Raw genomic sequence first — 27448 nt, forward strand, 5'->3', positions numbered from 1 at the left:
ATATTCCCTTTAACCAGAGGCTTACTTTTCAACACTAAAGATCTACTAAATAAACAAGATTTTTACATGAAATCGCACGTTTTGGTTTATTAACTGTGGTTTGACAGCTTCTCAAAGGTAAATCTATTCATTTTAAAGTCGCTCATGTTTTTGTTAACATTAAAAACCTTTTGAATAGAAAAGATTTGTATGTAAAGTTACATGTAAACCCCAATGTCACACTTGATATTATGTCAAGTTCACAGTCGATTCTTACAATTAAAAACCAATTACTAGTTTCCCAGTATCTTGACACTTTGAATTTTTACATAATAAAACCCAACTAAACCAATAATGCCACTTTTCTACAGTATTAGGCCTCATTATTTGTATTATACCATCATTCAGCCACATTTACAGGCAATCTAGTTGTTATTAAATGTTAAAATTCTTTATTTAACATTAAAAAATCACAAGAATATGCACGATCTAGTATAAAACTAAGAACAGGAACTGCATTTTATTCATGGAAAACTACTGTATTGTTCTAAACGGGTATTGTCTCTTATTTTACAGTATTTTTTGTCACCCCAACCAGCAGACTATTGCACATTTATTTTAGTTTGTTTTGTTCATTTGCTTTTTCTTTCACAATGAGGAAATGACACGCAACTCTGCTGAAAGCTCATTTCTTCACGGTTCACCAATTTTCAAATAAAAGCAATAAAACAGAAGTGTTACTACAGAGGCTCTTTTCTTTTCTGCTGTACTGTTCTAATGTGAACGTGCATTAAAATTGTAGCTCAGGTGTTTCCCTTTCTGCAGGCCGGCTCGAAAGAGGAAGCGTGTGGCAATTAATAATTTTCAGTTTTACTTCGCGTTTACAAATCAGCCACTTCCTCTGCAGAAAAAACTCAGAGTGTCCCCATCAGCTATCGAGTTCCTCCTCGACGGTCACCTGGACCTCAGCGTTCACTCATCCACCACTCAGCTGCTGCCGTATCGAGCGCCTTGTGGTATTTGTGTTTTCCCTCCCACACGACCTAAAAACTTACAAGCAGGTAGACGACAACATGAACTCCACTTTTGCTGCTTTTTGCTAGAAATGATGCTTTTCTGTACAATTTGCCATCTGAAGGCCCTGCAGGACTGGAACAGCTAAGAGAGTTTTGAGGATTTCACAACATATATTGATGGTATGTTGCTGTTTTCAGTCACCTTTCACTTCTGTAAAAGGATTCATACTACAAGTAAAAGTCCTGTGTGTGGCTTTATTATCGGGAAATGGCTGTTCGGCTCAGTAGATTATTACTGATGCTGATGTGAAAGCAGTATTTTTAAGCATTTGGCACATTTTGCTGATAATACTTAGATAACTTTAGCAAAGTATTATTTTCCATGCAGCGTTATTGTTGTAGCTGAGTGATTCTGCTGCTCCCATGTGGTCAAAAAAATCACTTACTGCAGCTTTAATGTTGCTTAAAGAAGACTTTGGTCCAACTAAACTACCCTAAAAAAAGACTTTAAGTTGTGGTAACAAGTGATTATTGGCCTCCAGCTTTCCCATCGTGTGGATTTGCTGCTTTTCTCAGTTTTTAAAAAAATAGCATTTCATAGTAAAAATCTTTTTTTTTTTAAACAAACAACACATTTAAAAACAAGCAGCCAGAAAAATAAAAAGAAGCAATCTTTCTTATCAGCTTTGTGCAACTCTTGTTTGCACAAAGGTTTCAAAGATTAGCAGCAGGAGTGAGATCATCGACCCACATTCGATAAGAAGCCATCAGAGTCTTTTTAAGACTAAAGGAATCGCGGAGGAGGAAACAAGCCGCGTTCCCCAGAAAAACTATTACTTCCTTATTTGCATCTATCAAAGGTTATAAACTGAGTAATCAGTCCTCCTTCTCCACTGATTGCTGCTTCCTTCCACAGTAACGCTCTGCTTTCAGAAACACTACTCATCATCATGGGGAACTTCATCGCCAACGAGGGACTCTCCATCTTTGTTATTGTGAGTATATTTAATCATTTCATCGCTTCAGCTGGAGGTTTCAGCCTTTCTTTGGCTTTCTGTTAACAATGTACAAAATGTTTTCAGAATTCCATCTGCTGTTCAAGTAGTTTCTGATCCAGAGCGACGCTTTTAGAAGTTGTTGTTTTATGAAACAAGACAATTGTTCTCTTCAGTGAAATAAAATCCAAATGTTCCCCTCATTGGTTTCCATTGTGGGGTCAACTCCTCCACAAAAGCTTAATGTGAGGGATCACAAAATGTTAAACCATGTCAGTGTTTTCTAATGATTTTACTGGAGGTTTAACTCCCACTATCATGTAACCCTAACCTTAGTAGAATCAGCCAACTAAAAATAAAAAAAAGGCTTCTGCTTCACAAATCTATGCTGTTTTTTTAGGTCTCTTCCTAAATATGTTCTCGTTCTTCTAAATAATTTTAGGCCTTTTCACAATAAATTTCTGGTTGAAGCAGCCACAAGTGGTTCATGGTAAAAAAAAAAAAAAAGGACAGATGAAAATCTTGCAGCAACCGTGACAGAAAAAACAAAACAAAAACAAAAAAAAAAACATGTGACTTTATGAGCAATTGTCCAAAAATAAGTGGGATATGATTGGTGAATTAGATCTCAGCAAAAACCCAACATTGTGCTTCACTTTTGTCTAATTTGTCATAAAAAAACACTGATAACTATTTAAAACCTCCATATGTGTGACTGTAGCTTAAGAAATACATGTAAGGTTTTTAAATTACAAACATTTAAAAGGCTTCTGGAGCCATTGCGGTGCTCATGCTGTCGATCTGGAGAGGATCACATTAGGACTGAAGTTATCTTTCTGCTGCTCTGACCTTTTGATTTAATGCTGCATGTGTTTGGGTGGATTTTACAGCTGGTGTGGCTGGGGATCAACGCTTACCTGTTTGTTGAGTTCTACATGAGGTTCCTGGTCGAGAGGTGGTTTTACACCAGAGTCCTGCTCGGGGTGAGTCCGACCTTCTTCTCACTTCAACTGAGCCATGAAAATATAAAGAGTCGCAGTTTTATTTATTGGTTTTTAGAAAACTCAACTGAGACGGAATCATTGTTTGTTTTTTTTCTATACATTATGTTATTGTGATCTCATTACATCAAGTGCTTGGAGATGACTTATGTTGAAAGTTGTAGGTAAATATGAAACGAGCCAAAAACAGGACCCAGACTGTTTCATTTCCTTAAAATGCAGCAGCTGTCAGAGGTCCTGACATTCTGCAGCCTCTAAAGCAGCCCACTCACCCACCCGGCCCGCTTTATTAAACTGGACGTCTGCGGCAGAATACAGAAGTGGTTTCTACACTCGCAACAATAAGTTGAGCAATTAGGAGTCAATTACAAGAAATTTTGGGGCAAAAAAAAAGTTTTCTGGTTCCTCAGGATGCACGAGTTCATTTACAAAATAAACTCCAACGATGAAGACATACAACTTTTTTATTCATGGACCTGACATGTTAGATATCTTCAATGTTTTGTTTGAAGAAGCCACGAAATCTAGAAAACTGTTTCATCCCAAAGCTGTCGTAGCACTTACCTCTGCATAACTCTATGTGCAGTGTTCTGCCATCGTAACACAATCCTATCATACAGACCTTGTAAGAGCAGCACTCAGCACCTGAATACTTCCTTCTATCTCCTTTGTGATGGTGTTTTCTGATATCCTATTTGATTCTTGTTTTATTCTCCATAAATGCATTGTTTGCACTATTCACATACTTAATATTTGAGTATTTTAGATATGCTCTTTTGCACTGTAAAAGCATATAAATTCCAATTAATTATACTTGTGCAATGCCGATGAAGGCATTTGTATCAAGCAGGACTGAAGTCGGTTTATGTTGGATACCAGACAAAGAGAGATTCTAAGAATAAAAGACGGCTATCTGCAGATCTGTTCTTAGGGATATTGGGCTGACTAAATAAAAATGTCTCGACTTCCCTGAACAACAGCATAAAACTATAAACCCAAACTCTTAACAGTAAATTACAGCCCATGACACACCAACCACTCCTTATCTACACCAGCCTTCATTTTTACAAGGAAACTTTGACGTATTGAGCGATTGCTCTGCGGTCACAGCTGGCTTCATGACACACCGACAGCTGGCTGCAGGCCAGAAGAAGTGAAACACCGAGGCGCTCACTTTCTGCTTCTCTGAATTTAACGGTATTAAATATAGAGAGATGAGGAACAACACTCAGAGCTGCTGCTTTTATTTCTCACAGAACCAAGAAAACTAAGAAAATAAATGATTTACGTTGAGGTAAGATATAGTGGCGAGACTCTGGGTGAGAGTTAGATGTAGATAATGTCTGGACGGATTATTTGACCAATTATACTATATGATGTAAATGAAAGTGGAAGTCTGGAATTGCAAATATTAAAATGAGATAATTTAATAAACTTAAAGTTTAACTTGTCCAGTCACAAGCACATGCGTTCATGTTTTCATGTTGCCAAATTAAAATTGCAAATTAACTGTAATATTTTTGCGCCATAATGATGTTAAAATGTAAATCTATGTCTCTCAAATGACAAACTGGACTTTTGTGCAAACAAATTGATTTATGTCCTGGTTTAAGTTTTTCACAATGATTACAAATATGGCCGTTAAAAAGTTGTTCAAAAGCCTGGTTTGCAGTGACAGTATCCAAATTAGGTCGTGGATCATCAGCAAACAAAAGATACTGTTCATATCTCATTACTGTGATTTGATTTCTATTAGTTCATTGATAATTACACGTCAGAGAGAACATTTTTTTTTCCTTTTTCTTTTTTTGAAAACAACATAAAACTTTAGGATATAATTTCAGAATTCGCAGGCGAAGACCTCCAAAACCCTCAAGCCAGAATAAAACTTGTTTTAAAAATGATTATTAGATATAATTACCACCTATAGCTCCCTGTAGTATTAATTCATATTTTTGACTGCGTTTTTCTTTTCTCTTCGCTGTCAGCTTTCAGATCTATATAAAACAGCGTGTATGAATTTGAACTCTAGCCACTCAGATGATTTCGTGATGAAATTTACTAACAATTCATCAGACTACAGGTTAAAGTAACCCACTCCTCTCTGTAATCCCCCAGCATGCCCTGCCCTGGGCCAGAGCTCCTGCTGCCTGCCTCAACTTCAACTGTTTGCTCATTCTGCTGCCGGTCTGCCGAAACCTCCTCTCCTTCCTCCGAGGCTCCATCCAGGTATCGATAAAAGCTGAAGTTTAATCTAAACAACATGTACTTATCTCAAGCAAAAAGGGGATCCAGCTTCTAGAAGTGTTCTTTAACTAACACAGAGGAGACAAGCATGATAACAAATATAATTGTTAAAATACCTACAGTATGTAGAGCCACCATGTTTCCAGTGTTGCTAATACCTGTGGACGCTTGGAAAAATGTTGAACATCTTGATTAAAAGTTATTTCAAGTTTGCTTCAAGTTCAGACTGTTAACATTGTGATTCCTGTTTTTCTTGTTTGTGTTCAGTGCTGCAGCCGCACAGCAGCTCGCCAACTAGATCGAAACATCACTTTTCACAAACTGGTGGCTTACATGATCGCCTTCCATACAGGTACGGTCTTTGGTGAAAGTGGGGCTTATGATGATCTCTCCAAGAAAACAATATCTTTTGTTTTTAACACAAGTTGAGATTGATATTACCATTTGAATAAAATTATGTAGGAATCAAAAGAGATATATATATATATATTTACAATTCTAGCATTAAGATTAATATGACATGTGATTAAAAAAATAAAAAATTATCATTCAGATATGACTAGTTTAAAGACCCAAGCAAGTCTATTTTAGATTTCTCTGCACGGATGTAATTAATGTTGCAAGACGTTCAGCATTTGATGCCAGTCAGACAGCTCTTTGAGATAGCTGATGGACCCTGGTTTTACATTTTTATATTGTATAAAACACAAGAGGACCAAGGAGAGGGCCTTGGGGTGCAATTATTAAGTGCTTTTACTTTGTTCATAAAAGTGCTATTCAGCCAACATCATTATTTTACCCTCTCAAATATAAAATTACATAAACAACAAGAAGACCTAGGAGGAAGCCTTGAGGTACTCCACAATTACGAGGAGCCCTTTTCAAGCATGTTGTTTTCAAAAATGTTATACAAATGCAATTTATCATTATTGCAGTTTTTACCTTTCAAGGTTGATATTTACACAGTCAGCACAACAAAGAAAATTCAAAGAACTACTCATCCTATATAATTATTTTCAAGCCTTTGAAGCTACATGTATGGATGTAAAAGTGGAAACTGTGGAGGAAGGAAATATATGGGGTACTCCACAGTTTGCAGCATTCTGCAATTTTACTGAATGCGTTTCTTTAGATAAGGGTTAATATTGTGCTAAAATAAAGTATGGAATTTACTAATTGATCGTTTTTGAATTAGGAATTTAGTGAAGAATGTTAAACCCACCTAAAAAAAGAAGCCTGAAAACTCTGATAGCTGTAATTTCATAATGCATATCTGCAACATATAGTATCTAAAATTAGTCAATATTTTCAGTGCTAAATATATGGGGATCAATGATAGAACCTTGGGGTACTCCATAATTTCATTTTGTAAAATTTCATTGCAGATGAAGGATATTTTGCCGTAATTCACTTCTTGTTTCTTGTAGCCGTGCACATTGTTGCACACTTGTTCAACTTTGAGTATTTCATGGACGCGCAGCTGAATCGCAACGGCAGCCTTCTGACCTTCGTTCTGTCTGAAATCGGCAACGGAGACAACGCCTCCTTCCTCAACCCCATCAGAAGCAACGAGACGGTGAGTTGTGGTCAACAGAGAGCACAAACTGGTAATCATATCATTTTCAGAGTTGTAGAAAATAAAAGCAGACAAGCTTGTTGGCTTTGAGGTTGAGTGCAGTTGGAAGCTTCTTGTGTTGCAAAAATTTGTGAAATCCCTTCTGCCTCATTGCTAAATATAGTGTTGGTGAGAAAAAACAGCATTACTTCATGTCACAAACTTCTCCTTTTGAAATATTCGTCCTTAGAAGAAGAGAAACTTCCTCATTGCAGATACAGAATGTGGCTTCCAAATGCGTTTATTCAAAAGCTGTAACATGCAGAACAGAGAGAAAAATGACAGATTCTCCTTGTATTTTAAACTACAACTCAGTGTGCAACACCTTTAACACCGATATGGTGCCGCTGCATTGAACCCAAACACTGAGATGTTGTCAATATGAGTCTTAAATGTGCTAAAATTCTTGCTATAATCTTAGATTTTAACCCACGTTTTTATCAAAAAGTCTTTGACCGACATTTCACCAACTTTTGAGGCTTCTAACATCTCCTTTCAGGTTACACACTTCAACCAACACTTAAGCTTATTTGCTGCCTGCACTTAAACTATTTCATCTCCCTTAAGAGCTTTAATTGAACTGAACTGACTTCCTTTAATAAATTCAGCTCTTCTGTGTTTCACATGTGTAAGAAGTTTGTTTTCTATCATCCAAACTGGCTTCTGTTTTAATGTATTGACCTTTTTTTTAAAAAATCGTACAACCAGCAGGGAGTACATGAGTACAGTTGGCCTCAGCAATGAGAGGAAGTATGACCAAACAGGCATTTGTACATGAGGGAAGTTAGCCAATAAACATGAGCAGCAGGGCAGTGTGATTAAAAAGGAAACAACTGAGATGACCTTGAGCTGCTGCAATCCTTCAGGTTTGCGGCTGTTTAAGGGGAAAATGTGAGAAAGGATGTCTAACAGTAAAGTGTGTTCTGGTGCAGAACCCTACCATTGTCATGTTCACCACCATCGCCGGGCTGACGGGCGTCGCCATCACGCTCGCCCTCATCCTCATCATCACCTCATCCATGGAGGTCATCCGCAGGTCGTACTTCGAGGTGTTCTGGTACACGCATCACCTCTTCGTCATCTTCTTCATCGGCCTGGTGTTCCACGGCTTCGGGTGAGGTGACACCGAAGTTCAGGCGCTAAAGCACAGTTCATCTCGTTTTACACAGCAACTACCAGCGCTTTAATTTCTACATTAGTTGCTAAGCAACATGATGGAGCTGACATTGGATCAGGACCTTCTGGACATTTATTCTTGGTTTCATGAGGGTCCTTTCATCGCAAATCATCAAGTTTTTTCTGCTCGACCATTTCTGATTTGCCTGAAATGTATATAGCATAAAATATACCCATCCTTCAGGATGCTTCTGAAATTTTAGATAGAAGCTGATCGTTGACCTACAATCAATACATTTTTTTGGCACATTCAAATTTAAGACAGGAACTATTTGAGATTAAAACCTGAAATTTTCATGTCATTTATATAGAATCTGCAATATTGGACAAGTAAATCAAATAATCTCTAAATATGGGTGAGTTAAAATATGAAAGAAATTCATGAAAAGTCCCGTTTTTTTAAACTCATGTTAACAAAAAATTGTTAATGCAAAAGTCAGTTAATGAAATTTTCTGAACCATATGTAGTTGCATGTCACAATAATATAAAACAAAGCACATAAAATACTTTAGAATATGAAATACTTGCTTTTTAAAGTCTTCCATAGCTGTTTCGGTAGGTGTGACAAGCTTCACCACAAAAACTAAAGTATTGGTAATTAGTCTAGAGTTTTAGAATGCTTCTTCGAATAAAACTACAAACATATGTTTTCAATATGGGCATATTTTTATTTTTATTTTCCCACTTTGTAAGCAGAAACCTGGGGTTAGAAGACACCTGTCATGTAGTTCGGTGTAATTTCTTTGGGAAATGATGCAAGATTTTACAGATACTATTTCAAATATCCAAAATTTATGATGGGAAAAAACATTCTGAGCAAATCAGGGATGGTTGTGCAGGAGGCCCCTGACGATCTTAGATGGAATAACCGATATACATCTTCTCATTGACTTCAGTTCAGTTGATCTAGAACAGGGGTGTCCAATCCTGGTCCACGAGGGCCACAATCCTGCATATTTTAGATGTTTCCCTCTTCCAACACACCTGATTCAAATGATCAGCTCATCATCAAGCTCTACAGAAGCCTGATAACAATCCTGATCATTTGAATCAGGTGTGTTGGAAGACAGAAACATCTAAAACATGCAGGACTGTGGCCCTCGAGGACCAGGATTGGACACCCCTGGTCTAGAAGAAGTTATAAGACGCCCAGCATTCAATGTCACTGACACAGAACTTTGCTGGTGGTTCCTGTTTTACAGATGTGTAAAGCTGAAAGTCATTGGCATAAAAATAAATCTGAGCATTTATCATTGTCTGACCAAGCATGAGGATGCAAATCTATGAAACAATCATCATTAGGATATGATGAGTTTGAAGATTCTAACAACTCTACTTTTGATTTTCTTGCACTCATGTAATGATTTTTGCATTTGATATTAATGAGACAGTTCTTTGAGATTGCTGGAGGTTACGCATTACTTACAGTAATACCTGATCATTGTTTACATGTGTGTAAAGGCGTATTGTGCGAGGACAGACGAACGACAGCCTGAAAACAAACAAACCGGACTTATGCGCCGACAACTTTGAAGATTGGGGAAAAGCAGGGTCCAACTGCAGCGTACCGGTGTTTGCTGGAAACCCACCGATGGTAAACTTCAGTTTTAACACAGCGTCCTTATAAATACAGACAGTGGGGAATTCTGTTGCTTTATATTTTGTGTTCTGCTTTCAGACGTGGAAGTATGTGGTTGCCCCCATGTTCCTCTACCTGTGTGAGAGACTCGTTCGCTTCTATCGATCCCATCAGAAGGTGGTCATCACCAAGGTTTGTATGCACCTTGTTAAAGGGATTTGAACAGCAATGTGGCCTGGAGAGAAACTGCAGCAAGTTTGTCATAAACTACAAAAAGAGGAAAGTCTTTTAGTCTTTCAACGGCTCTAACTGTAATTGTTTTAACATTTTACTGTTATTTTAAGAAATCACAGATAAAAGTATTCATTTACATGTTGACTGAAACAAAATAAATTTAAAACAAAAACAGGCCAAGACTGTAAATAATGTGTGCTGTGTAAATAACAGAAACATTTTTTTTTTTATAGAGCATTCCTCTCAGTTTAGATTGATGTATAAATCATTGGGCCACCAAATAAAAATGCTAATCCTCCAGTATTTTTAATGAGAGCTGCTGTTCTTCTCTGTTGATGGCACACTTACTATTTCTGAGGTTTTTGATTATTTTAAGGAGAAAACGAGCAAATTCATAGACGTCTCTTTAGACTTGGATTATAAAAACAGTCACCACTTAGTTTTAATACTTGATATTTAACAATTAAGTACCTGTGTGTGTTGTCCACAGGTGGTGATGCATCCGTCCAAGACTCTGGAGCTGCAGATGAAGAGGAAAGGCTTCCACATGGAGGTTGGTCAGTACGTCTTCATCCAGTGTCCGTCTGTCTCCAGGCTGGAGTGGCATCCCTTCACCCTGACCTCGGCCCCGGAGGAAGACTACTTCAGCGCCCACATCCGCATCGTCGGGGACTGGACTCAGGCGCTGTACGAGGCCTGTGGAGGAGATAGAAACGAACCCCAGGAAGCCTGGAAGCTGCCCAAGTATGACGATGGGAAAATGGGTTGACAAAAGAGGAATACTGTGTCTGAAATTGCTGGTGATTGCATTTGATTGGAGCCTTCCTGAACCTTTGAAAAGCCGGCAGGACAGGTCACATTTAAAGCCCCGAGTGGTTCATTGTAAGAGTTTGTCACTTTTCCCTCGTCTCAGGAGAGAGTGGAGAAACCGTAGAAATCATACAAAACAACAAATAAGTGTCCTTCGGTGGCCCTGCTGTGCCAGTTGGAGCATTTTTCTGTTCTCTTTTGACCAAACAATGACTGAATGAGGCTTTCATTCAGAGCTGCTGCCTTCAGGGCAGATTGCTGCTGTTTGCCTGGATGTACTCGTACAAAAATCCAAACAGTGATTAAGATTCAGAAATGCTCCAACAATCTTAGCTTTGAGTTGCGTAAAAGCAAAACGAGCACATAAAGGAAACCAGCAAGTGTTCTAGTAGAAAATGCATTAATTCGTTCAAAAGGCAAAATGTTTCAATCTTTCACATAAATGAATATTTTTTTCGTTCAAATATCTGTAAAATCTTGATATTTAAATTAATTACTATTTGTAAAAAAACACAGATTTTGTATGTGGGCATTGTTTACAACAGATCAGGTACCAGGAGGTCCCATTGAGATTTGAAATCTCTTTTACAAGGGAGACCTAGAAATCCATCGCTAACAGTTTTAAAAATGATTTACTATTTCTCAGTACTTAGTATACATAATTTCTCTTTCAAATAGTAGTAATTATCTGTCAAATGGTGATATGTGTGTTGGGTTAAATACTGTTTTTAAAAAAAAATAGAGGAATTTTACTATCAAATGTGGTAAAATAATTAATTACTATTTAGAAAAAATTTAGATTTTACATGTGGATATTATTTACAGTTTTGGCCTGTTTTTTGTTTGTTTGGTTGTGTGTTTTTTTTAATGGTCATCATTATTTTATTTTTTTTTCTCGGATTTTTCTGCATATGATCTATAATTTAACAAAACAGGGAAATCCTTTAAAGTAACATAGTAACTTTTAAAAACATTTTTAATTTAGTAAAATACATGATTTCTCTTTTAAATAACGGTAAATGTCTATAAAATAATGACATTTTACCTGATTTAAATATAGTTAAAAATGTGTAATTTTACAGTCTATAACACTACAAGAACTTGTAACCATTTAAACTAAAAACACAGATTTTTAAATGTGATTTTAACACTTATTACTTATAATTTAATTAACAGGGAAAATCTGCAAAATATCAGAAAAGTATCCCCCCAAAAATATCACAGTAAAAGCTGTGAAAGAAAATGCTCAGCTTTGTTCCGGTGTACAACATATCTCTCATCTTGGGTGTTTGCTGTTCGGTTCTGTTCTCAGGATGGCCATCGACGGCCCGTTTGGTACCGCCAGCGAGGACGTGTTTCGCTACGAGGTGGTGATGCTGGTGGGGGCAGGAATCGGAGTGACTCCCTTCGCCTCTATCCTCAAGTCTGTGTGGTACAAACGCATCCAGAACAACCAGGAGGTGTTCACCAAGAAGGTGAGAGGGAAGCGAACATAAACAGCAGCCAAGGCTCAGGTACAAGCACTTCAGGGCCTTCACTGTGAGATGCAGCTGAAATCTGAAAGTTTCTAGCACACACTAAAATCATTTTTTAACTGAAGATCTTACTTATATTCACTCTAGTTTTCAACTGTGTCCCAGCAGCAGATGGAGTCTGAAAGTGTAAATGAAAGGAAAAGCTCCCGGTTTATATTAAAACCATCCACATGAACACAAAGCGTTTGCACAAATTAACCTCAGAGTAGCGAATGAGGACCAGATTTACAGCGAAATGTGGTTCAAAGTGGATCTAAAGCTCACATGAGGCTTCAGTTAGATGTTTGTCGAATCAAGTCTTTTTAAAGTTTTAGGTCTTTTTGCACAAAACTGCTGCTTCTTGTTGCCGTCTAATCGCTGCATGCTGTAATAAATTCCTGTTAAAATGCAGCCACATTCAGAACAGTAATTCTTTTTTTCAAAGTGCAGTTTAAAAAACAGTCAATCTGATGCATTTCTGGAGTCAAAAACAAGAATCACAGCAGGCGGCTAATTATATTTTGGTTGGTTTCCAATAGACTAGTTCATCAGACGTCACTGCATCTGAATGAATGTTTACAATCCATCGATGCATCCTTCGATGTTTTAGTGGCCTTGGTTCTTTATCATAAATATAAATGTAAATGATCTTTGTTTTTACCCCAGATCTACTTCTACTGGCTGTGTCCGGAGACGCAGGCCTTCGAGTGGTTTGCAGACCTGCTGCAGTCTCTGGAGGGTCAGATGGCCGAGAGGGAAGTGACCGACTTCCTGAGTTACAACATCTATCTGACCCGCTGGAAGGACACCGAGGTGAGGGGAGATAAAACCCTATGAGCTGATCACATATAGCAGCTGTGAAAGGCTGCGACGTGGACCTGCTGCTGCTACTATCTGTCGGTGGAAACTCTCCGTCTGTTTGTGGTCACTTTGTTTCGTGTCCGTGTCTTCTCAAACCAAGCTTATAAAACATCTTTTCTACTGTTATCCTGCCTGGCTGTAAATATTCAGCAAACTCGGTCATTATCTGGTTAAAAAAAAGCATTTTTACTGCAACACTAGAAAAAGATAAACGGACGAGCATCACAAACATACTGTTATAATGAGATGTTTTTCATTTAAACCAGATTTTTATCACTGTTGTTCAGTTATTACTACATAAATATTTATCACCCTATAACAAGAAACCTTTCCTGTTATCACAATGTGATCTTTATCTTGTTTTAAACGTTTTAAAGCGTCACCCCGCTGTTCAGATTGCTTCACTGGCTTCCAGCTGCTGCCCGCATCAAATTCAAAACCCTGACACTTGCTTATAAAAGCACAACGAGAACAGCTCCCTCCTACCTGAACTCTCTCATTCAGATCTACACTCCCTCCTGCTCACTACGCTCGACCAACAAAAACCTCCTGATACAACCGCCACAGCAGGGCCTGAGGTCGATAGCTAGACTCCTCTGTGGTTCCCCGGTGGTGGAGCGAGTTACCAAACTCTGTTCAATCTGCCGACTCCCTCTTCGTCTTAAAGAAAAGACTAAAGAGCAGCTCTTCACTGAACACCTTTGCACCTGACAGACTGAAAACAAACAAACTAAAAATCCTATTACCTTTCACACAGCCTGCTGTTGGCATCAACGCCCTATCATACCACGTTCCATGCTTCCATTTTTTATTCGATTTTTTGAACTTTCTTGTCAAAAACATCTTCTCACAACAACAAACTTTTCACATTTTTCTTCACCTTTTGAAGCCACAGAAACTACACGAGAAAACTTGTGTTAAAGACATTTTTACAGTGTCACTGTGATGTCTCCATTAAAACCTCCTCTAAAGCGACATTCTGCCCTTTTTCCCCTCATCAGGCGGCTCATTTCCGAGTTCACCACGAGGCAGAGAACGATCCAATCACCGGGCTCAAACAGAAGACTCTTTACGGGAAACCGAACTGGGACAACGAATTCACCAACATTGCATCCAAGCACCCGGGGTGAGGCTCACAAACACAACTCACCATCTCATTTAAACAACGAGCCGGGAATGTGAGAGTGAAGCTAATTAATATGGGCAAATTCTATCAGCGAAAAAGTTTGATTGTCCTGGTCGCTGTTTATTTACATCACAGCTGTTTTATTGCTGTTGCTATGACAACTACTACAGCTGATGCTACTGCTGCAACAGGCGTTTATTGTTTTTCTCAGAAATAAACTGAGAATTTAAGCTGTAATTTACAAATGTTCCTGTAAACAGAAGCATTTTTCTGTAATTAAACAGTAAAAGGAGGAAAACATTTAACAGACTATTTAGAAACATCTAAATAGTTCTGGAGTTTAAACTGAGAAGATTTCTGAAGTGTTGTGCATAAGTACAAATTTTACAACTGTGGGAAATATTATATATATAAAGAATGTACTTGTTTATGTTACTTTAAGTGTGCAGGTTTAAATTTGTACATTTTACAGAATTTTTCCTCTTTGTGTAAAGTTTTTTTCAGTAATTTTGAAATACATAGAACTGGAAAAAAAAAGAACAGCGTCTAATGTAGAGCATCATTAAAAAACATGTCCCTGAATAACCATAAAACAGTGCATTCGTTAAAGAAAATAATGAAAAAAAACATATGTAAAATTACTGGTTAAAAAAAAAAAACATTTAAAAATTTGTAGGTTTTTGGCCAAAAAAAAATTTCGGAAATTAAAGATGCCAAGAAAGTCTGAATTAAATTAACTTATTAACTGATAAGTCAACGTTAAAAAATAAAAATTAAAAATTAAATTAAAAAAATCCACGTGTCTCACTGTCATCTTTTAAAATCTTGTATTTTATCTTAATTAAATATTTAGTTAATAATAATTCAGAGCCACTGTGAAGGTGTCACGTTGGGTAACTGCGTCTTACTATTATCTGAATTTTCACAAATAATTAATCAGCAAACGAACCAATAATGAAAATCACAGCTGCAGTCATTTGTAAACTTTCACACTGATGCTTGAGTGATAATGATCTTCTGCATTTATTACTTTTACTTTTTTATGTATTTCTAATGCAGGATGTAAATCTGTAAAATAAAATGTAAACGTGGGACTGAGATAAGTTGTAAAACAAAATAAAATTCTACATTTAGTGTTTGATGAAGACTAATAAGTGACTTCACTCAGAGTTTTAAATGTTTGCTGAGCAGAGTTGGCAGCGTTACAACCACTGCTGCTCGTAATAAGTCTCACTACGATTAACAAAGATGCTTCTTTTATTTGCATGTGCAGAACCAAAGTTGGCGTCTTCCTGTGCGGCCCGCCTCAGCTGGGCAAATCTCTGGAGAAACAGTGTCTGTCGCACTCAGAGGACGACGTCAAGTTCATCTTCAACAAGGAAAACTTCTAGAATAGCATCCGCAAAGGTTGGACGGCGACGACAAAGGAAACTTTATAGCAGCAGTGACGTTCTGCTTGGACTCTACACCAAACATCGTCCACGTTTTACACCAACAAAAAAAAAAGACTGTACAAGATTTTACAGTGAAGGCCTGAAATGAATCACAGGAAATGGCAAGTAGTGAGCTGTTATGTGACCAATGGGTTTCTTCTGGCAGGAAAAGATATAAACAAATGACAGAAGATGGTGAAAGGTTGTGTTGGAGATGGTGATGGTAAATTTGAAGTGTTTTTATTTTTAACTTTTTAAACGAAAATGATTCATATCCCTCATAAATGTCTCAAACGTATGACATTGCTTCACATAAAGCAAATACTTTGATTTTCCTTAAAATGAAGCTGCAGCAATGCTCATTTGAGAGGAATTAAATTAAAGTTGGCCCAACAACTCCCTTTTTTTCAGCGTAGGAACAATCAGACGAATGGCATTTTTAGTAAAAATAGAAATAGTTCAAATTGAACATTTCTAACACAAACTCTTACCCTCCTTTATCAATTGTTTATGTCATTTGCAGCCACACCAAACCTATCAGTCAAATAAAAAGCCACTAAATGCTATGGCTGTGAAGGGTTTTACTGTTCACTGTATTCATCTGTTACAGTCGGCTTCTCCTCTTCTCACCACAGACGTTTTGCAAATGCTCTTGCTCAAAAAGCGATGTGGTGTTTTCCACATTCCCTTCTTCTCCTTTTTGCATTACGACAATAAGAGAAACTGCTTGTTTCAAAACATTTCTTCCTTTTTTATTTGTTCCATCCCGTTGTGTTGCCGTTGGGCGTGTGCCAGACGTGGACGCAGTTATTGAAAAAAAATCAAGCCTGGTATGTGTTGGTACAAATTCCCCAAAGTGAAAGAGGAAAATCAACGAATCAGCCTCGAACAAAAAAGCTTTGGCTGCTACAGTGGAGCTGTTATGTGTAAAAATAACAAAACAAAATGAAAAAAATGGCAAGAATCTTTCCAAAAAGATAAAAATCTAAACAAGCTCCTCGATGCTTTCTGCTTCTCTGCTACAGTGGTTTTCTGTATTTATAAAAAATTAACCTTTTTTTTGTTTTGTTTGTTATCAACAGTTTTAAACTAGAGTAATTGGATTATTTACTGTTGTTTTTTTTTGTTTGTTTTTTTTTTTTACAGATTTCACTGATTTGTTAAATTGCAGATTAGTAAAATTTAAGAAAAAACATATGGAATTAGATGTTAAACCCCCAAAAACGTACCAAAATTGTTAATATTCACATCAAAAATCTGTGTTTTTGCAAATAGTGATTCATTATTTTTACAATGTTTGACCATAAACATACACATAGTAATTTTATAGTGTTTTATAGCACTTCACACTGTATAATTTTACAGACGTGTCGTTATTTTCCGTTTTTACAGCTTTAGCCATTACAGTATTCCATGTTTCAGGAGGCTTGGTTTTTACAGTGCAGTACGTCTTTACTGTCTAAATGGTTCTTGGATGAGGGTTTAAAGGGTTTATGTTGTTGTTTTTTAGCTTGCTTCGATGGAAAAATGAGCAACCCTTCTGGTTAAACTGGCCGATCACTTCCAGAGGTGTGTGTAAAAGTGGATTATTTTGTAAAATTTGCAAACAAGTTCAAGCATATATGCGAAGAAAGCGTGCACACAGGCTGAGGAATGTGCTCGTTCATGATCATAACGTTAAAGCGTGACATGATGGTATGAAGCCTGTACTTTAAAGCACTCAGTGAATATTGTTCTTTACGAGACGAAGCGTAGAAGTCAGAAACTGTCTCCAAATGGCACCAGAATGTCTAACTTGCACTGCACTGATGAGTTGATAAATGGAACAATTAATCACCAACAGTTCAGAACAAATGACTCATTTATTGAGCCAGAAATATGTCAGGATGCAGTTTCTAAAATGTGAAGATTTTCAGTTTTCTATGAGTGCAAATTAAATATATTTATACTTTGGACTGTTTTCTAGGTCAGAAGAGCATGAAACAGATTTGTCATTATAAGAGTAATCTTCAGTAATTGGTCCAAGGTCAACTTATTGCAATACTTATAGAGCTTTGGCCATTTTTCAAGGCCTTCATATGCAGATAGCTTGCTCCGTTGTCATGGAAACTCCATCTATGGATGACAGCCTTTGACATGTGGCTCAAACAATGAACCTTAAACCTCAAAGTGTCGAAACACATGAAACAAAACAGCTATTACCATCCTCACGTGTTGATTAAAATAAAGAAAATTAAGCTAAATTTAGCAGCAAGGGTCAAAAAACCCTCCGAGAAGGCAGGAAAATAGTTCTTTGTGTTTTTGTTATGCAGGACTTAAATGGTTAAAAAAAAAAAAAATCATAGAAACATCAACGTACTGGGAAGAAATATGTCGTTTGTTGCTGTTTAAAAACAATGTCCTTCATTTTTCATCATTATTTTGTGCTGCCTGTGGGAATTTTTTGCACTCATGACTAAGTGTGTTTCCTAATTTTGAATAACAAACTTGAATCTTCACACGTGTTGTAACTACTGAGGTGTAATAAAATTTTTAAAAAAAGGCTAAAATAACAGCTCATCTGTGTTTAAACTCCTTGTGATCCAGTTTAGATTCTCCCCACAGTACAGAACTTCATTTTATCTGTAGCAGCAGCTCTCAGCAGACTTCAACAACAAAACGTTCTTCTGTGGACCAAAGCAGCTTCATCCAGCTCCATCATCACGTTGAAGGACGTTGCAAATGCGTTCAGTGATTGTTTTTTTTCCTTCCAGGTTTCCAGAACAGCTGAGCAGAGAATACCTCTTTAACTTCAAGGTCGTCCTTTCTAAATGCGACGCAGGAATCCCAGGATGTCTCAGACCGCTCACAGATTTACGCGAACTTGCACAACACAAGTCGTCGTGGCACGAAGGTTTATGATTTTATGGTATTCCACCTGAGCCCCCCCGAAAGCAAGCAGCTTCATCTGGTGAAAAATTAGCAGGATTTCTGAGTTAATTTAAAAATGACAAACTCCACATCTGAAAACAACTCGGCTAAGAATGTCAAGTGTTGTAGAAAGTAACTAATAGTGCAGAAATTAAGGGATTAACATAAATAAACAAACATAAATAACATCAGTTTGTTCATAAATCTCTTCATGTTTATTATCCTGCAGCTCCGGGTACAAAAGTCTCTTCTCACAGACATGATTGAAGTAACAAACAGATGAAACGCTAAAGAAGCTGAATAATGTGTTGTTTACAGCTGCCGGCATGCTGTCAGGCGTAAATGTGAGGTTTTTAAAGCACTGCAGTGGCACAACAAGATAAATACATGCACATGAGGCTGTTACATGCGTCTGAAGGCTGGAAACGATGCAGCTGCTGGAGCCTGTGCAGCTGTTTGTGGAGCTGCGAGGTGAACACAGCTGTATGGATGAGGACTGTGTGGCCCTTGGCCGCCCCCTGCTGACCACCGGAGCGAACCGCTTTCCTCGCGTGGTCTTCCATTTACGGGTTTATGCGATGGCCACGGCAAACACACTGACCACACAGTTCATGGTGCGGTTTTCCCATCTCACGGTGCAGCTTCCTGCAGACACCAAACAAGCATACGTTAGCTGAGAAAGGTGGACAAAGTCTTTATGTGCCGCCTCATTGTGCTTTGACATTTGTCTGGTTTCTTTTATATCTCAGGTGTCTCTGGCTGCTGAGGGATAAAGAAGTTTTATCGGATGTTACCTTAAGACATTAAAGAGGAAGAACTTGTGTCATGTTTAAACTTTTCAGGTTCATTCCTTTTTAAAATATACAATTTTCATACATATTTCTCCAATTTACCCGACACTTTGATGGCATAAAATATGGATAAAGTTATTGGTGAAATTTAACACTGATGTGCCAAATACTTTCAAACATATAGACTTTTTAAAATTGTCCATCAACCCAGCAGATTTTTTCATGCACTGAAATATCTATTAAAGACACAAACATGAGATTTTCACTGTTATTTCTCATCATGTCATTGATTCAGAATCTGTAATATCAGACAAGTAGATCAAATCATTTCTAAATTTGGTGATTTTAATTATTTTTGAAATTCAAGAAAGACAGTTTATTTATTATTATTACTACACTTGATTTTAACTGCACCAAACACATTTCTGAGTTCTTTCCTTCCTGTCATGGTTGTGCTGTTTCCATAGAGGTGCAGGACTTTAACTCAGTGAAAAATGAGCCCACAGTGAGGACAAATGTGACAGGAGCAAAAGTCATGCAGAAATTGCTGGAGGTCAGAGCGTTCATTTTAAATTCCTAATGTTACCGAGCAGAGTTTGCAGCACGCATCAAGTGTCGGAGGCATAAAACAATTCTACCCGCATATAGAAAAACATCAACTGTATTCCCTTTAGTTCAGCGATTAAATGATTACTGATTGTTAACGTGGCTGACTACAGGTGAAGGGAAGTGTTTACATGTGCATCCTTACCGTCCATGGCAGTGTCCCAGTAGCAGGAGTTGGCTGTGTGGAGGCCGGCTCCTGTTTTCTGCATCACAGCACACGTCACTGCGCAGACAGAAACTCCATCAGTTTATCGTCTTTATACGTTTCTTTTCATTCACTTGTCCTGAGCAATGCTTCTGCACAAAGCCTGATGCACACAGCGGCATCTATGGTTTGAAAATGTGATTCTTGTTTAAGTAGAATCTGTGGCCACTTTTGCCAGAAAGAAAACCAGCGACAGGGACGTACCGATGTACTTATAAGGTTTCCAGCTTTTGACGAGCTGCGTGAGGCAGCGCTCCACGATGCTGGCCGTCCATTTGTTCACCTGACTCTGACTGTAGTCATCACCGCCCACGACGCTCTCAATACACTGAGACAAACACACAAAGACAACATCAGTGTTGAGTCATGTGGAAGTCACTGGGTGCTGTTTCACCAGAGGGGACCAAATAAAGAACAAACACTGTCCTGCACTTCACTTTATATCCCTGATAAAACCTGAGAACTGCAGACACAGCAGAGCGTTTGGAAGATAGTTTTTCTATGATTTTAAATGTTTTACAGATTGTTATTAATAAATTAAAAAAATAAGCCTATCCACTATTCAGCACAAGAGCACATCATTTTTTCAAAAGTTATCAAAAACATAATCTGTTCTTGTTTCTGTCTGATATTTTAATGTTTTTTTTTTATTATTATTTTAAGCTAGAAAAACTAACATTAAATTTAATCTTTTAAAGAAAGATGTCTGCACAGAAAAACTGCAGTCACCCATTGATTTAAAAGCAAGAAAAACACCTGATTATGCACAAAACATCCCAAGTTTTACCTTCTTCTGAAGCCCTGATGCTGCTGCAGCAAAACAGCATTGTCACTTTTGTTAGTTTTCTTTGTTTTAATTCAGTTATTAAACTTTTAAGCCAACAAATTAAGCCATTTTTAGTTGATTAATCTGTAACCAATTTGTCATATGGTCTACAAAATGCCAGAAAATGGTGTAAAATGTTAATCAGTGTTTCCAAAAGCCCGGGATGCCGTCCTCAAACATCTCCTTTTGTCTACAACCCCAAAAAAATCAGTTTACTGTCAATAACTAAACGATTAATCGACTAAACGCTGCAGCTCTACTGGGTTATAAATGTGCTGAGCCAGAAAAACAAGTCACAGTCTTAATTTGATGAGTCCAAAACTTTACGAAAATATAAATTTGGATTCTATTTCAGGTGTGAACAGTCACGAAATTAGTGTAAACTGAAAATGTTAGTAAAAAAATGATCAAAGACTACCTATGTTGACTGAAATCAACATTTTGATCATTATATTTTTTAAGCTATATTACCCAGCCATAATAAAAACCTTAAAGTGACTTAATAAAAAGGGTGAAATACAAGGAAAACTTATATGAAAGCATTAATATTACCTCTTTGACAATGTTATCAGCTTCTTCTGAGTTGAATGCGCCCTAAGAAGTGAGTAAATTCAGATTACAGTCACGACACTGGACACTGCTGAATAAAAACACATTTCCATGAAACACAAATATTCTGTAGCCACTTTCAGCATGGTGTTAAGTGCCAAAAGTCAACATGACACAATTCTGGTTATAATTAAAAACATTATGTAGTATTTCACATCAAAAAATACAGCTGAAAATATTATAAGAATACAATAAACATGCAAAACAATCAAGTTCTCCTGATTATTAAGCACAGCATGAACAGTTCCAATAGGATTAATACAGAAATAACAATATGTTGAGATGTGGACACTATTGTACACTGTTAAATGGCAAATAAATAAAACATTAGATCGTTCTGGACATTATACAAAACATTAAGTAAAGAAATCTTTCAAAAAAACACAATAAACATGCAAATTAAGCACAGCAGTCAATGGTCCCTATAGGAATAATACAAGAACCGTACAATATTAAAGATATGGCTAATAAGGAGAGCTAAAATGTCACTTTTAGTCCGAGCCAGGAACAATGAGATAACTCTGAACATAAGAAAATACATTATGTAGTGATTTTAAACCGAAAATAACAGCTAGCATTACAAATCACCGCTAATGATGGGAGCGGCTAGTTCAGTTAGCTAGCTGTTAGCTTTTTAGCTAGCTAACATCTACCGATACAAACCAAACTAGAAGCGAATTCAGCAACAAACCTCGCTGCCGTTGTGAAACTCCTCCATGCCGGTCATGTGTCGAAGCTTCAAGCGGCTCACTGTCCTCGTTTACAATGTGGGAAAAATTAGGGGAAAAAAGACAATTTTCTCGCAGGGAAAAAAAACGGGAGCGGGTCGGGAGTTCCTGCGAGCTGTCAACACAGTCAACGACGGCCCGGAGGGAGCGACGCTAACCCGGAGGCGGAGCGAGGTAAGCGACCCCTGCTGGTGTGGGGTGTAAAAGACGACACAGAACCGAGAGGAGAACTTACCTGTTTATCAGTCTTAAAGAGGCGTTTCTAGTTGCTGCTGGTGAACCTGTTCTCGTCTGAACTGGAGGTAAAAAGTGTCTTTAAATACAAGTGTCTGCAGTTAGCGGTGGCGCCACTCGGCGGCCATCTTGTCCTGCTCAGGTCCTTCCTGTCTTTTAAATCTTGCTCAAATTAATTTGGCTTTTTTAGGACAAAAAAAAAACAAAAAAAACAAGTGCGTTTCATGTTAAGGTGAAAACAGCTTTCTACAAGGTAAAATTAATTAACTAAATATTAATAAGTCTTCACTCCTTTTAAAGTTAATCACCTCATTTAGCACAGCTGCAGCCAGTTGGTGCTGGAAGTCCCTCCGTTGGTTAAACAGTCTGTGAATGTGTCTTCGCCACTATTTGAAATAAAGCTTGTGTATATTAAAGATCAGAAATGGCTATGTAAAAAAAAAAAAAAAAAAATCCTTGTTTTGTAAAGTATATCTGGTAAAATCTTGTAAAAAAAAAAAAAAAAAAGCATCCATTTACATGCTGACTGTAAAAAAACACAAATGGTACATGATCCCCACTTTTTAAAAATCTGTATTTTTTTTGTAAATAGCAATACGTTATTCAACAATGTGAGGCCACAAAATTACACAGTTTTACTGTTCAAATCAGCAAAAGAAATATAAATATTTTTACAGACATTTGCTTTTATTTTCATTATTTGTACAGTTTTTTTAATGTTACAGGTCTAACAGCGTCTTTTACTTTCATCACGAATAATAATGTAGTCTAGATGAGCAAATGTGGGTGTGTAAATTATATTAACATCATTTGGAACAGCTTGCAACAGATTATTCCTTTTGATTACTCGACAAGTAGGTAATTATTATTTATTTTGTACATTAGTTTGTAACCTATCATATGAAAATCTGTAAAACAGAAACAATACAAACTTTCACTTTGATGATGAAAATTAAATGGAAAACACAATTTTGTAACATTGATAATGTAAAAAAAAAAAATAAATAAAATAAAAACCTGTTTTTCATTAGAAGAGAAAAATCGCTAAGCGATTGGAGGTAAAACAGGCTGAGATGCAGTTTGGAACAGACTCTTGTATGCTCTCAAAAATGCAAAAATGCATTCATATTCATCGCGAGACTTTGAGCAGGCAAATAGTTTGGCACACACAGAAGTCGTCTTAAACTGGGAGGGCAGCTCCACAATCAATCAGCAAATCCTTCATATGAATGGCCAGAACACCCCAGGGCCAAAACTGCACTCTCAAAACAACCTGCTTTCAGGCTGCATATGTAAATAAACCTGTAATCACAATGAAGAAATTCTATAAAATACACATATGGAAATGTTAGAAGACTATAGATTTAGACGATAGACGATGCTGGTTGAGTATTTTGTTGTGGTCACGGTAAGGGGACATTTTCCATCCCACAGAAACGCATTGATGACATGTCATGGTGAGCATCCTTGAAATGCACAGTAGTGACATACTCCCGATCATTGAGGTGAATTGTGTTTTGTGCTTATGGATCCTTTGTTTTGGCTTGTTGGTGGTTTTCCCAACATTGGCAAACCTCTATTGCAACGTTCTTTTCTTTGTGTTTTTTGCTGGTCTGAAGTTGTTGTCGTTTCCTGTAGAGGGGTAGATTTTGAAAACGGCAATGCACAGATACATTAAGTAGAGGAGACAGTTGGCTGGCAGGAGCAGACAATAGCAGGATTATTGCTGCATCCTCCCACTGCAGCTGACCACTGAAACTCCTCCTCATCCAGATGCTTGTGATTATCTCTCCAACCTCCTGAGATACTTGGAGGTGATTTTTTTGGGGTCTTTCATAGCAGTGCAAAGGCTTTGTGTTCATTTGTTTACAGCCTCCTGGTGACTACCCAACATCTATAACTGAAGAGAAGCTGGATCTTTGCACTCAACTCAACACAGAGACACTGAGGAACCAGACTTGAACCAGAACCCAGGATACAGAGGTTCAGTGAATGTGGTGTTGAAGGTGTGGAGGTGGATCAGAGAGCCAGAGGAGACTCTGTAGAAGGACAGAGTTCCAGCAGGACAGTCCACATATACACCTACTCTGTGAGAGACTGAGGCTGAGGAGGAGATGGCGGCTCCAATGTTATTGTGCCTGACACAGTAACCACCATTATAACACTCCAGACTCCAGGACTGATCATTAAATCCAAACACACATTCTCTGTATCCTCTCCTTCTGATTCCTCTGTAGCTCACTGCTACATCAACCTTTCCTCTCCACTCAACCTCCCAGTAACAGCGACCAGTCAGACCAGTTGTACACAGAAGCTCAGGCCAGTCATGAAACCTGTCTGGATGATCAGGATACGACTGAACCTCTTCCACATATGTCACAGTCCGGTTGTTGTCAGACAGTTGGAGGTTTGTGTTTATTGTGTTTGTGTCGACTGTCAGTTCACAGGAATCTGATGGAGAGAACAAACACAACACCGCTGCAGTTATTGATCCATCATCTGATCATTATTGATACACTGATGAGAAAATAGTTGAACGTGCTGCTTTGTTTTCATGAACAACAATAAAAACACACTTACACTTCCTCAGACCTGGCGTCAACCACTGGACTCCTGCAGACTCCACCCTGAAGGAGGAGACACAGTTTGGACTGATTATTCAACTTTATGCATCTTTGATCTTTGATAAAACGGTGAAGCAGGTCCCCATGCTTCCAGTCTTTGAGAGAAAAAGATTACAACTCCTTCTCTGATTTTAGACATCTGTCCATACCTGAGAGTGTCCATCTGTCCATACCTGAGAGTGTCCATCTGTCCACACCTGAAAGTGTCCATCTGTCCATACCTGAGAGTGTCCATCTGTCCATACCTGAGAGTGTCCAGTCTGCAGTGTGGATCCTCCAGAGCAGCAGACAGCATCTTCTCTCCTGCCTCTCCTGGATGGTTGTAGCTCAGGTCCAGCTCTCTCAGAGTGGAGGATCTGGAGGTCAGAGCTGAGGTCAGAGAAGCACAGCCTTCCTCTGTGACCAGACAACCTGACAGCCTGCAGACACACAAAACAAACACACATGGCAGAAACTGTGAGACAACTGCTCTGACATTACAGTTGAATGAACTTCATTGTCAAGAGAAAACGTCTCAGACTATTGGCTCTGTGGATTCTGAGGTAATTAGTCAGTTTGTCTCCCCAAAGTATCACCACCTTAGAATGTTTTAGTGTTTTTTGTGGCACTGTGATCCGAGGCAACAGCTTCAAATAGAGCCTCCCACGTGGAGGGGACCAGACTCAGAGCAATTCAAACATGCTGACCACCTGCAGGGATAGACTATTGAGTCAGGTGCACTGAAGCCAGGCAGCAGACAAGGGCGGGCACCAAGACCTTCTCGTCCCTGGTAAATTAGAAGGGTTCTCGAGACATCTCTGGAGGGGATATGCACAACAAAGCTTATGGAAAAACTCCGGAGAGAGGATGCAGTGTCGGGGGATGTTGGAGTCAAGGAATCCAAGAGGACCATGTTCAAAGCCACCGATGTGGGAGTGGATGTTACTGGCTGTCAGATGGTCATATGTGCTGACCTGATGCAACCTAACAATGCACTGGCTGACACAGACTGTGATGGAGGCCGACAAGCTGGAAAGCAGGCCTTTCAGACTTGGTCCCCTGAAGCAACAGACAGGTACATGACGGTCACAGTGGCTGTAGCTGAGGCAGTCATAGAATTTAAAAGTGTCATATAGGAGGAATTTGGGGAGGCAATTGAGACAGACTTTCTTTGGCTTAAGGGAAGTTCTCGGAAAATATTGAATGATTCAGAAGCTCTAAACCCTCATCGATATTCTTGGCAGAGGTCACTGAAGTAGTCATAAAGTTCCTGGTTGACATGTTCCTTGAGTGTCACATGGATTTTTGGGACAGTGCCTGTGGAGTGGCAGACTCTGGTGGACTGAGGGTGTGCTCCAGTTGTCGGGGCACCATAAAGGTCAAACATGTTGTACAAGTTTCTTTGAGAGTGTAGCAAGAAGGCTCTGCTTGATTGTTCAACCTCTGATTCAGAAGGAGCAATACAAACTTCTTCCTGGCAGACAAAAAACCTTCAGTCTCAGGTGAGCTGTTGGTCATCAGTGAAAAAGACATTTAAACAGTTTGACAAATCCTAACCTGAGACTCTCCAGTTTACAGTGAGGACTCTTCAGTCCGACAGAAAGCAGCTTCACTCCTGAATCCTGCAGGTTGTTGTTGCTCAGGTCCAGTTCTGTCAGACTGGAGGACTCAGAGCTGAGAACTGAGGACAGAACTTCACAACTTCTATCTGAGAGGTTACAGCTGCTCAATCTGAAGAGACACAAATAAACAAAAAGAAAATATTTTTTGAGAGTTTATTCTATTTGGAAAGATGTTCAATGACTGTTTCTCTGTACTTACAGAGCTTTCTTAGAAGCTTTGACCACTGGCAGCAGCCTCACAAGAGCCTCCTCTGAATCAGAGTATTTCTTCAGATCAAACACATCCAGATCTTCTCCTGATGACAGTAAGATGAAGACCAGAGCTGACCACTGAGCAGGAGACAGTTTTTCTGTGGACAGACGTCCTGATCTCAGGGACTGTTGGACCTCCTCCACTAGAGAACCATCCTTCAGTTCATTCAGACAGTGGAACAGATTGATGCTTCTCTCTGCAGACACATTCTCACTGAGCTTCTTCTTGATGTACTTGACTGTTTCCTGATTGGTCTGTGAGCTGCTTTGTGTCTGTGTCAGCAGGCCTCGTAGGAGATTCTGATTGGTCGGCAGTGACAGACCCAGGAGGAAGCGCAGGAACAAGTCCAGGTGTCCGTTTGGACTCTGTAAGGCCTCATCCACAGCTCTTTGGTAGAAACGTGTTGGATCAGGTTTCTTGGAGGTTGTTTGTTGTTGTTCTTCCAGCAGGTTGATTCCAGAGTTGATGAAGGTC

The 27448-nt window shown here is 38.4% G+C and overlaps 3 protein-coding genes across 4 annotated transcripts in view; 1 reads left to right on the plus strand and 2 right to left on the minus strand.

The window, feature by feature from the left end:
- Positions 1-1046: 1046 nt before the first annotated feature.
- Positions 1047-16513, plus strand: cybb (cytochrome b-245, beta polypeptide (chronic granulomatous disease)). 2 transcript variants are annotated; one of them, XM_008302150.1, is made up of 14 exons: positions 1047-1175; positions 1912-1990; positions 2881-2973; positions 5110-5220; positions 5506-5590; positions 6666-6814; positions 7786-7967; positions 9492-9624; positions 9709-9801; positions 10334-10587; positions 11966-12128; positions 12834-12980; positions 14030-14154; positions 15428-16513. In XM_008302150.1, exons 2-14 carry the CDS (start codon positions 1946-1948, stop codon positions 15543-15545), a joined length of 1698 nt encoding a protein of 565 aa, XP_008300372.1. In that variant the 5' UTR covers positions 1047-1175; positions 1912-1945; the 3' UTR covers positions 15546-16513. The 2 variants fall into 2 exon arrangements, with proteins under 2 accessions (XP_008300372.1, XP_008300371.1); XM_008302149.1 differs by lacking the exon at positions 1047-1175 and having other exon boundaries at positions 1874-1990.
- Positions 16514-18687: 2174 nt separating this feature from the next.
- On the minus strand, positions 18688-22405 carry LOC103372493 (dynein light chain Tctex-type 3-like). The gene is made up of 5 exons (XM_008302148.1): positions 22226-22405; positions 21478-21519; positions 20304-20427; positions 20040-20117; positions 18688-19142 (listed from the first exon to the last, which is right to left on the minus strand). Exons 1-5 carry the CDS (start codon positions 22259-22261, stop codon positions 19069-19071), a joined length of 354 nt encoding a protein of 117 aa, XP_008300370.1. The 5' UTR covers positions 22262-22405; the 3' UTR covers positions 18688-19068.
- Positions 22406-24421: 2016 nt separating this feature from the next.
- Positions 24422-27448, minus strand: part of LOC103372496 (NACHT, LRR and PYD domains-containing protein 3-like) — a 7019-nt gene continuing 3992 nt past the window's right edge. Inside the window, exons 5-9 of the mRNA XM_008302153.1 lie at positions 26921-27446; positions 26657-26830; positions 25366-25539; positions 25077-25123; positions 24422-24947 (exon numbers count right to left, since the gene is read on the minus strand). Coding sequence (XP_008300375.1) covers positions 24427-24947; positions 25077-25123; positions 25366-25539; positions 26657-26830; positions 26921-27446 — 1442 coding nt within the window. The 3' untranslated portion in view covers positions 24422-24426. The remainder of the gene's footprint in view (positions 24948-25076; positions 25124-25365; positions 25540-26656; positions 26831-26920; positions 27447-27448) is intronic.

The sequence above is a fragment of the Stegastes partitus genome, unplaced genomic scaffold (assembly GCF_000690725.1).
Source record: "Stegastes partitus isolate 25-593 unplaced genomic scaffold, Stegastes_partitus-1.0.2 Scaffold1766, whole genome shotgun sequence".
NCBI lineage: Eukaryota > Metazoa > Chordata > Actinopteri > Pomacentridae > Stegastes > Stegastes partitus.

What these genes read in the sequence shown, in the direction of transcription:
- LOC103372493 (XM_008302148.1), bottom strand. Translation starts at nt 22,261, where the DNA reads ATGACCGGCATGGAGGAGTTTCACAACGGCAGCGAG. An exon ending in CTGATAACATTGTCAAAGAG is followed by an intron (nt 20,428 to 21,477) that starts GTAATATTAATG and finishes TGTTTGTCTCAG; the next exon opens with TGTATTGAGAGCGTCGTGGG. An exon ending in GAAACCTTATAAGTACATCG is followed by an intron (nt 20,118 to 20,303) that starts GTACGTCCCTGT and finishes CTGTCTGCGCAG; the next exon opens with TGACGTGTGCTGTGATGCAG.
- cybb (XM_008302150.1), top strand. Translation starts at nt 1,946, where the DNA reads ATGGGGAACTTCATCGCCAACGAGGGACTCTCCATCTTTGTTATT. An exon ending in ACACCAGAGTCCTGCTCGGG is followed by an intron (nt 2,974 to 5,109) that starts GTGAGTCCGACC and finishes GTAATCCCCCAG; the next exon opens with CATGCCCTGCCCTGGGCCAG. An exon ending in AGGAGGTGTTCACCAAGAAG is followed by an intron (nt 12,129 to 12,833) that starts GTGAGAGGGAAG and finishes TTTTTACCCCAG; the next exon opens with ATCTACTTCTACTGGCTGTG.